This window comes from Teleopsis dalmanni, chromosome 2 (genome assembly GCF_002237135.1).
Source record: "Teleopsis dalmanni isolate 2A chromosome 2, ASM223713v2, whole genome shotgun sequence".
Classification (NCBI taxonomy): domain Eukaryota; kingdom Metazoa; phylum Arthropoda; class Insecta; order Diptera; family Diopsidae; genus Teleopsis; species Teleopsis dalmanni.
In genome coordinates, this window is record NC_051847.1 from 119,220,254 (window position 1) to 119,231,476 (window position 11,223).

At 30.7% G+C, this 11,223-nt stretch overlaps 3 protein-coding genes across 3 annotated transcripts; 2 read left to right on the top strand and 1 right to left on the bottom strand.

Annotated features, from left to right (window-relative positions):
• Positions 1–286: 286 nt before the first annotated feature.
• LOC119682237 (serine protease grass-like) lies at positions 287–2,153 on the top strand. Its single transcript, XM_038095616.1, has 6 exons — positions 287–442; positions 506–663; positions 729–1,198; positions 1,276–1,478; positions 1,640–1,735; positions 1,804–2,153. Exons 1-6 carry the CDS (start codon positions 355–357, stop codon positions 2,127–2,129), a joined length of 1,341 nt encoding a protein of 446 aa, XP_037951544.1. The 5' UTR covers positions 287–354; the 3' UTR covers positions 2,130–2,153.
• Positions 2,154–4,509: 2,356 nt separating this feature from the next.
• LOC119681898 (superoxide dismutase [Cu-Zn]-like) lies at positions 4,510–8,486 on the top strand. The gene is made up of 3 exons (XM_038095202.1): positions 4,510–4,829; positions 5,050–5,268; positions 8,180–8,486. Exons 1-3 carry the CDS (start codon positions 4,581–4,583, stop codon positions 8,459–8,461), a joined length of 750 nt encoding a protein of 249 aa, XP_037951130.1. The 5' UTR covers positions 4,510–4,580; the 3' UTR covers positions 8,462–8,486.
• Positions 8,487–8,538: 52 nt separating this feature from the next.
• On the bottom strand, positions 8,539–10,250 carry LOC119681899 (protein FAM98B). The gene has a single exon (XM_038095203.1). The coding sequence runs from the start codon at positions 10,129–10,131 to the stop codon at positions 8,791–8,793; it is 1,341 nt and encodes a 446-aa protein (XP_037951131.1). The 5' UTR covers positions 10,132–10,250; the 3' UTR covers positions 8,539–8,790.
• Positions 10,251–11,223: the final 973 nt, after the last annotated feature.

Below are 11,223 nucleotides of genomic sequence, written 5' to 3' on the forward strand. Positions count from 1 at the left end.
TTTTATATAAAAAGATATGTCTCAAATTTATTGTCACATAGTGTAATTATTTGTAATACGTAATATTGCACACTTTTATTATGAGTATAAAATAATATACGATAATATAATAATCCACAGTACATTATTTAAATATATGTATGTTATATAGAAGTAGATTCATCTTCACGTAGTCAATTATTTCGTCAATTATGTATAATTTAAAAAGTACTGATAACAAAATCAGTGAAGGCACTGATACTGATAATAATTGAAAATGCTTTAGTCACTTTTAGAATATAAACAAATCAAGTACGAGTAGCTCAAAATCAGACCTCATTGATTCCAAAAATAAGAATAGTTGATGTTAAAAGAATGTCTATTATGTTCTTCTTGGAATTAGTCATTTTAATTGGGTTTTTTAAATATAACGCAGTACGAGCATCTGACACATACCACAGCAGTAAATATATTCAAAATTTTATATAATTGGAAAATATAAGTTACGTGAAAAAAAAATTTACAGCGAAGACATGCCTAACTCCAGATAATGTACATGGGTATTGCGTACCAATGGCCAAATGTGAACGAATAACATGGATGATAGAAAGTTGGGGTGAACCATATCCACCGTATGTTGTGGATTACATTAAGAACAGTCATTGTGGTATAACCGGTAATATTGTAAGTGCTTTTAAATAGTTATTCTACTCCTTCAAGTTCAATAACAATCTAATTACTGTGTTTAGCATTATGGTTGCTGTGCTATTAATGATTTAAAAGGATTTCAGCCTACACATCAAGTTCCTACACATCAAAGAACTACTAATTACAATGTGCCTGTGCTTCCAATACCTCGCACCCCTACACATCAAAGCACTTCTGATTACAATGGACCGGTACGATATCCCCCTCCACCTGACCCATTTTCCTTTAACAATCAACATCATTCAATGAATGGTTATCAATTACATGGAAATAATTACTATCAATCATCACTACCAGTTGGTGAGCAAATCTTAAGTTCAATGCCATGTGGCCCATTCGCTGGCCATCGGATCTCAAATGGTGAATTTGTACGACTATCAGAATTTCCTTGGATGGCGTTATTGGAATACGCTGGTGCTAAAACTCGTAAGCGTTTTAAGTGTGGTGGTACTTTGATTACAAATCGTTATGTGCTGACTGCAGCTCATTGCGTCACTGGGCCAAGTGAATTGTAAGTTGGTATAAACTATCCAATCAAATAATATTCAATATATTTACAATATAAAAATGTCATTTCCATTGATACAGAATAAGCGTCCGTTTAGGAGAACATAACTTAAATACTCAAAATGATTGTGAACGTTATTTTAAGGACTCTGGTGACATATACTGTGCACCTATATATATTGATGTGGGTATTGAAAGAACTATACCACATCCTCAATATACAACACGTCCTATTAGCAACGATATTGCCTTAATCAGACTCAGTACTGCAGTGCAGTTTCAGTGTAAGTAATTTAAAGCAATTTAAATTATAACAAAATGCCAATATGTACGAAACCACATATAAAATTTATAATACAGAAGTAATAAATTATTATAGATTATAATTTGCTAGTAGATATGTCCATATTTAAATCAAATCAATATCTTAAAATAAAATTTATAGCACATATAAAGCCAATATGCTTACCACGCGCTCCTTACGCCTTCAGTCATGTTCCAGAATCTCTCACAGTTAGCGGTTGGGGTGTTACAGAACAAGGTTATGAAAATATATCTTAATCATGATATCATATATTCATTTATTGATTTATTAATTTTTATTTAAAGGCTACGCAGCTGATGTCTTAATGAAAGCTAACTTACCTCTACAAAATAACGCAGTTTGTCACAATGCCTTTTTTCGGAGCATAAATATAAATCCCAATCACATATGTGCTGGTGGCGTTGATCACAGAAGTACCTGTCGAGGTGACTCCGGTGGACCACTATTTGCACCAGTAAACTACATAAATAATGATGATATCCGTTATGTACAATTCGGTATAACGTCAGCTGGGGAATTAAGTTGTGGCGATAGTAGTCATAACTATCCTGCTATATTTACACGAATTTCGAATTATATGGATTGGATACTCACCAATATAGTGTTATAATAAAAATATAATTTATAAAAATAATCCCATTTCTTTAACTTCTCTAATTAGAGTATTGTATCAACTGGGGTATGTCGACTTAAAATTTCATTAGAATGTTTGTTACAATTAAAAATACATTAGTACGATATTCTGTATACATATATGAAAAATATAAGGAAATCTATGATTAGGACAAACAGAAACTAATATCTACTAAAGTCCAGTCGAATATTAATATTCAATAAGAAAATATGGTAAAAGTAATCAACAGCAAATATCATTTTAATAAATCGGTATTCGAACCAACATTAATATATACCGCAAAAAGCTAGCCCACATGAAGAACTTAAACCGTATATCTACTAAAGGATACAGTGATTGAAAGGATAGTTAAAAAAGATGTGTAGAGAGAGGATTAAATAAAAAAAAAGAAGAATAGTAAATCCAGTAAATTTTATGAGAAACAAAAACCACTTGATACGTTGACAAATATGGAAGCTTGAGAATATAGAAATAATTAAAACATTATTTTAAATTCGCAACAATTGTAAACGAACAAATGACCCAAATTAACGGATAATGTACTTACCTCTTGAGAGGAAACTCGTGAAAGGTTTCATTTCAGTTCAATTTTTTATTCTCTTTTTTTAAAGTTTAAATTTTGTTAATTATACAAATTTTTTAATAACACAGAGACCAACAAACGGCCTTGATTTAGATGTGCATAAGTTATAAAATATATGTTTGCTTATAATGCCTTTTCATTTCGACATTGTATAGACAGGTCTACATTTTTTATATACTCTTTGATGTCGTTTATATTCTTTCCTCCTTTTAACCGGATACCCAGCAACTTTTTGAAGATTTTTCACATGTGATATTCACAGTTTACCGAATCTATGTCAGTTCAGTTAGAGTTAAAATAAAAGGTAATTCCTTAATTAAGAACACCGTAAAATTGATTAATTACAGTGTTCACTCGTTAAATGCAACAATTAATTCGTAACATATACTGGATCGTCTATTGTCATTAACAATGAGTCTATAAATCCTAACAAAAGTTCTTACTAAAGAACAAAACTTTTATTACTCCTTCACTAAAAGAAATTAAGGTTTATACACTTTTCTTGAAAATAATTATATCAGAACTACCACTCTATCACAATTCCTATAACTATTACTGTAAGGGGTTTTTGGTTATGGTTTTGCAGCCAAATTTGAAAAAAAATTATTTTTTATTTTCGACTAATATTGAAATTTTTAACTTCTTAAAACAGTGCATTACCTTAGGTTCTTTTACAAAAGCATTAATTTACATTAGATATATTTTTTTCATTTAACGGCAAGTTTTCCCAGTATCGTTAAGCTTTCAACTTCAAAATGCAAAAAAAAAACCACCATTGGGGCAGAATCATAGCAGAATCTTCCAGACTTTTTATTTACTCGTTCTATCTTATTTAGGTAATATTTGAGTTGACAATATCCTGCTAACAATTCAGTACAGCATTTTTATCTCTAAATGTACACACATTTCTCGAATCCTATCTACAGAACAAAATCCATCATGAGAAATATTAATATCTACGTTATTCTCATACGTTATTTAATATAGACGTTTCCATAACAATATTACTGGAATTAATCATCTGATGCAAAAATTTGGAAACTATACAAATCCATACAAAACTTAAAGCTGATATTCAGGTGAGTAGCAGTTGCTTCTCAGGAGTCACTGGCTTGTAAATTTGAAATCGAGAATTCTTTCTTACAAGACTATCGTAGAACCAATTTAAATTTATGATCTCCAAATATTGATAATACCAGTTAAATAAACATTGATATTTTCAAAAAATGTAGTCAAAAATGTTCCCAGTGATTACTGAAAACCTTTAATATATTTAAAATACATGTTTTCATAACAAAAACATATATCTGATGGATAAATCTGAATTCACCTGAGTTAGAGAGAAACTTAAACCATATACGAATACTTAAATTAGAAACTCAGGAATAGACATTCTTTAGAAATAAGAGAGCTCTTGATAGTAAATGTTTCCAAACATCCTACCCATCCAATAATAATAGAAAAAATGCATACATTTTGAAATGGGGCTTACTGTAGTTTGCAGTGCTGGTGGGTTTGCGAATAAAATTACCTAATTATTGTCAATAAAAAAATATTTATTAAGTACATACATTATCAATATGTACATATCACTTTCGTACTCCGGCAGTACTACAAACAAATAACTATGAGTGAATAACTGGCAATTAACCGAATCAATAACCATGAAAACCGTGTCGAAGTAATCATTGTCATATCCACATTCAAAAAAAATCTCAATTCAATTGGAGGTAATTTTTTCCCAAACAGTTATTAAGCAGCAGTTAACATAAACAGTCGTTCTGAACGCTTTTAAATATTCTACATCTATTTTCTGGTCAATTTCTTTCTCTCAGTTTGTGAATATGTACAGTTTAACGGTATTTAGTTCCCAACATATAATCACTTCCGTCATTTTTGCTTGTTACCTTACACTGCCTTTAATTAGTGGACAAAACATATTCGAGCGTTTTCGTCCCAGCAATGTGTCTCGTTCAAATGAAGACTTAGTTAAAGTAGTTTCGGGAACGAAAGTGAAACGTTTCGAGAGAATGACAGTGCCTTTGGGTGGAAGTGTCCTACAACCTCATTTACTCAACTATGGTTATGGTTACGTAAGTTGAAGAAAACTATTCAAGAATCTAAATTCTAACACATACCAACAGATTTATGTTATAGTCGGTATTCCACATTTTGAAAGTGGATTAAGTGATTACATTATGAGTTATCCTGTTTTAATAAAAAGAAGAAAAAGTGATATGTGTGCAAATTTTTGATTTGAGAATTTTTACTTTAAACTGGCGATATATTTTTTTAAACATTAACTACACGCAGGTTGTGCCCCATTGGCAAGCTTCCGCAAAACTAATTGGAGATGGCGACAATGCCGCCGATGGTGTGATCTCATTTCAGCAGTTGCCATACAACAACGATATTAAAGTAACAATTAATGTTACTGGCCTACCTCCTGGTAAACACGCCTTACATATACATACTTTTGGAGATCTTAGTGAAGGTTGCAAGTCTACTGGTGGACAATTTCCAAATAACTTCGTAAGTCAACGAATATATATTTACTTGACAATTTTATAACATGGTAGATATAATAATTTATTGTAGAAAAAAGATGCGAAATAACTCTTTTTTAAAATAATAAAATATTATATTTTTACTTAGTAATACACATCTCAAGTTCCGTTAAAGTTAGACTAGGTAGAAGTGGGAACCGTGCTCTCCAAACCGCACTTTAGTATTAAATTTTGTTGCTATTAGTAGGAGAATGTTCGTACAACAAATCGAAAGCAGTATATTCTAATCTGAAGCCTTTTTTTCACAAACAGTGTATCTTTAAGAAGACCATTCACCCCCCTAGTTGCGATAAATAATAATCAGGCCTATTCTGAATCGCAAGGGAATGCGAGTTTGTTCGCTGTTCCCAATTCCCCTATTCTGAATAAATTTGGTATGTTCCCTGTTCCCAATTCCCCTATTCTGAATCGCATGCGAATGTGAGTTTTTTCCTAATTTTGCACAAATTCTCTCGCTACCAAATTGTTGGGGAGACAAGTTAAAAAAGTATTAAAAATAGTTTAATTTAATATAAAAGTAACTAAAAATGATCAGATTATTGAATATATTTTAATAAAATTATTATTATAATAAAATTATTACAATTAATTTAATATTTTCAAAGTTTTATTTTTTGATTAGTTTTCCGAATATATTTCAATAAATTTAATATAACAAAATTTTCATTTAATATATTTTATTAAAATTATTATTTTAATAAAAGTATAACAAATTTGAAATATTTAAATTTTTATTTATTTATTTTATTCACACGGGTTTTTTCCACTAATTAAAGTGTTAACTATTGTTAACAATAGAAAAATGAAAGGAAACCAAATTCTGAAATAAGTGGATTCCTAGAATAAGTTAAAATAAACTTTTGCAATTATGTGCAGGTAAAACATTGCTTCTTTTTTATTGTAAGATCTTTATAGGTATAAACTAGTATTAGTTCATTAATTTAAGCATGAAGGACATTTCTATCCTAATTATATAAAAAAAGTAAATTATAATTTACGCAAATTTTGTATAAAAGCAGTGAATGTTTGAAAATAAAGACATTGAAGAATTGATATCATAACGTAAGGTTGTTTTTTAATTAGTTTAAAAAAGAGTTAAAAATTTAGAATTTGGTTTATTTTGCTCATGCATAATTCTTTTTATATATTTATTTTACTCATTAAAATAAAAGTTTCTAATTGTTTATTATTTACTCATAAAATAACTTATATTTATTTCCGATAATTTGTGCAGCAAACAAATAATGCGATTTTTACATTTAAATCAACATATGATACGCAATTCTTTTCTTTGTTTTGCTCATTTTCTCACTTTTCGTCATTAAAAAGTGGCATGGTTGCCAAAATTTAACAAAACAAATTTGAAATTGTTGTTGTTCACGAAACTGCTGTCTCCCTAGCGATTCAGAATAAGGGAGCTGTGTGTTCGGGAACAGCGTGCGAATAGGGAGTTTTTTCGCTGGGAGTATTCAGAATAGGCCTGAATAATTTTTTCAATCATATATCAAAGAGAAACGTGGAATAATTAGATTAATATCCCTAAACATATGAATTATTAAATTTCATATAGCATGAAGGTTAGGATAATCGTTTACTCAAAACCAATTGGATTACTTCTTAAGAATTGTTGTTATTTAGCATTAAATTTCGAAGTGGAGTTGAAGTGAGTTTTGTCTCCGTCTTACACTTCTGTCATACACTCCTAAAACAAGCTATATTTTTCATTCGAAGTTGAATACATGATTTATTTTTCAACAGCGCAAAGTACATAGTGAAACTAATAGTAAATCATGAAATCACAAATTTTGGCACAAATCATCACATATTACAGATCCGAATATAAGTGATCCGCTAACTTTTATATTCAACGAAAAATTTAAAATGTAAATTAAATAATTTTATAAATAAAACTACTACAAAGGCTTATACGAACATTGATATAGTTATTTCAAAAATCCACACCTCTCTCTGGTCTTATTTTTGCAGGTTCTTACTTCCCTCTTCCTCTTTCATATTTTTAATATCATAATGAACTTCTAGATTTTGATCCTTAAATATGGGTAGAAATTTTTTAAATCTAATATTAATTCCTAAAATAGCCATAGTCTATATTGTTTATTATTTCTATTGGAAGTTTTATAAGATTCTTCAAATACTACCCATATTCTAATGGGTAAGAACTCTCATAGTAACAACTTTGCTTCTGCAAATATAATTATGCTAATTCTAAATAAAAGCACTGCAACATTTCTGGTCACTCTGCTTAATTAATATTTATTGCAACATGTAAAATCTCAAACTGATGAATAAAGTTTTTAGGAAAAAAAAGCTTCCTTGCCTTCCTCTGCAAAGCATCTATTAAAGCGCCGTACGCAAATCAACCTTAAAGTGTAATTGGATAAATCCATGTTATCTAATACCATAGTGTCTAAAATTGGTTCCGGATAATATCAAATATCTGATTATTTCTTCATTAGTTTGAAATGAAATTTTTCTAGACAACTAATCGTTCCATTCTTTGTTTGCACCTAGACCTAACAGCACTTTTAGTGCCCAATTTCATCCCGTTAAATAACCTACCTTATCCTAATGATAAGGAATGTCTCTCTTTATTTATATGGAATAATTAACTCTTTTACCTGGCGGCTTCTTTAAGTGTTAAAGTTTTGTGTTTAAGTTTTTGAGATAAATAAGCAATCGTTGCCATAACCGGCACTAGTATAAAAATCAAATCATGGTGATATACGCGTTTCTGCATAATAAATTACATTAATAATTATTAATAATATATTGCGTTATATATATATATATATATATATTGCTTATACATTGAAGGAAACACTCTTAATCTAGTTTTTCTTATATTCACCTTATAGATAGGCAATGTTGACACCAAAGACGATGGAAGCATATCGGCAGCATTTCTTAGTGTGTATCTTAATTTATTCGGATTTAATGGGATTGTCGGTCGTTCTGTAGTAATCCATAGTAAACCAATCGATTTGAATACGGCTCTAAATGCAGAGGTATTTTCATCATCTTTAACTTCAGTACCAGATGCTTTAGCTTATCAAAATGAAGAAAATTCGGTTGGACCACCAATAGCTTGTGGTATTATAAGCATAGTAAGAACAGCTACTGTAACTCCAGAGAAATGATTATTATAAATATAGTATATACATATAATCTTGTAAAAATAAAACATATTAACATTTTTGATTAATTTTTTGACAAAATTGTTTTTAATAATTTTCGCTTATGAACACAAACAATTAATTTATTATAGAAGTATTATATAGCACGTACCTAGATATATATATATTTATTATATTATTTAAGTTCTAAATAATTCAAATGATCGCATGCAAACTCGTACATAAAATAAATAAATATCGTATTTTTTTATTACTACTAAACATTATACGTTTACGTTTTTAGCAAAAAAATTTAAGAATCATATATTAAGAATCGAAGAACTGAGATTATTTTAGCGGCGATTACCGCCACCACCGCCTCTGTGATAGTTGGACCGTCCTCTAAAGCTGTTGCTGCCACCACGTCCGCCATTATCGTTTTGATAACTTCTGTCACTGCCTCGATCGCCACGATCATAATCAGAACGTTGATTTTGTTGCCACCCCGTTCCTTGCACACGTCCACTACCACTTAGCCAATCACGTCTTGGTTCATTTTGTTGCTGTGGTGCAGAAAATTGTTGCCAATTGTTGCTGCCACCACGTCCACCACCACCGCCGCCAAAATTTCCACCGGCGTTGCCACCTCCACGACCACCACGGAAATTGCCACCACCACCGCCACCTCGTCCGCCTGGACCTGAAGAGCGTTGTTGCTGCCAAGAAGGCATTTCTGGCGGAGGTGGTGCATGTTCGTGTGCTCGCCCTCCACGATCTGGCACGCTGCCAATAATATGTTTTTGTATTTTTGTAGCTGTATTTTTACGTACATTTGCTGAACTGGTTTTTTCAATTATAGCTAAGTCTGAACGTGCAACTAATAGCGCTATTAAATTGGTATTATCTCCACCAGTTTTATACTTTTCGATTTCCTTCATTTTCTTTTCAAATCGACTCGAAATCTCATTTTCAGAATTTTTCATTTTTTCTGACCATAGAAAACTTTGTATTGTTACTTCAAGTCGGGTTAGAAGCACTTGACGACGCATTATATATTCCGCTTCTAGATCTTGATTTATTCTCGCTAATTCCTTCCACTGTGCGTCAGTGTATTCTTTTTGCATACTTAGTAATGGTTTATTTATAACATCAGGATGCACGTTTCGTAGTTGTTCCTCGACTTTAAACTTCATTTTATCAAACAACGCCTTTGGTGATATATTATCTGGTGGTTTACCTAAACACAAATCGCGTGTTAATTGTTCTAAAGCACGTGCAGTATTTGTTTCAAATTTCGAAATGACATAAGACTCCTTTGCAGGACATAAGTGAAACATCATCTTTACAGCCATTAATTCATTTATTAGATACTCCAACAGCTCTAAACGGGATTCACGCGTCTCAAAACGCTCTGAAAGTGGACCAGCAACAAATTGTGTAAATGGGCACCCGAGTTCCTTAAGAAATGATGACAATTCCATAGCAAATTCACTGGGATCATTGACATCCTGTGAGACTTGTTCATCAGTTTTTCGCAATATATGCAATTCGTGCGCTAACCAGCTTACAATTTCACGGAATTCTGGGCTACGTAAGCCTGTTTCCAAAGCACTTGTAAAAACATCATTTTGTGTGCATTTCCCGGTATATTTTAAAGCATTCAACGAATCTATAATATCCAATTCAGACTCCATATTTCAAACTACAAAATAATGTTTGTATATTATCGGCCACACACCGGTGTGGTAAAGCGAATTCAATAAACGTCAAACCTACAAAAAACAATAAGTGTTGCCAACACATTGTACGGCACTAATACCATTAGTGATGAAAGTTCTTATAATAAAGAAATATTATGGTTACTCGATTGTGAGTTCAATTGGTTGGGTATTTATATTTATTTCTGATTTTAACCTATATCTATATATATTTTTATATTTTATACGTTACAAATTATTACTGCAAAGCAATAAATTTCGAAAAAACTTTATATATACATATTTAAATGTTTTAAATAGTCGCTTATTTACTAAACATCATATTAATATAGGTATAGTATGCTAAATGAAATAGATTATTATATATTAAATCGTGTGCAAAAGTTCAAACTTTCTGGCACTACAAATATAACGCCTTACTCAACTTATCTTCTACTACCTGACTACTCAGCAATGGTAAGGCACAAGTAAACAATTTGAAATTAGTTTTTATTATTTTTTGGAAGCTTATATGTGAAATGTGTGATAAAAATTAAAAAAGCAGTTATACAAATTTCTTATCTGTGTTTGTATTATTATATAACTAAATATAGTGTTATCTAACTATACCAATTTAAACGACAGTCTCGATTCCACTCCCACTTTTTGAATAATACGTCTTAATTGATTTGTCTTTGATTTGTTTGCTCGTGTCTATGAAGTCTTAAAATTAAATAATTTCAATCATTTTTTTGTAAAAAGGTTTCGAAATAAAAATTCTTTCATATTATTTCAATTTATTGAATTTTAGCTAACCATACAGCTGTTTCGAATTTTACCAAATACCCATCATCAGTGGTCTTGGAAATATATCTTGTGTTTAATTATGCGTGAATATTTTTTTGATACTGCAAGTACTTGCGATTGCCCTGTCAAATTTGAAGCTCAGAGTCAGCGTTCATTAGTCAAATTACCCAAAGCCGTAGTTAACTTGTATGTTCGCAGATTTTTCTGGAGTTTTGCTTATTTGATGTGAAGGTTTATTAACAAATTCACTTGCTGTGTTACAATTTTTTTGAAAATATATTC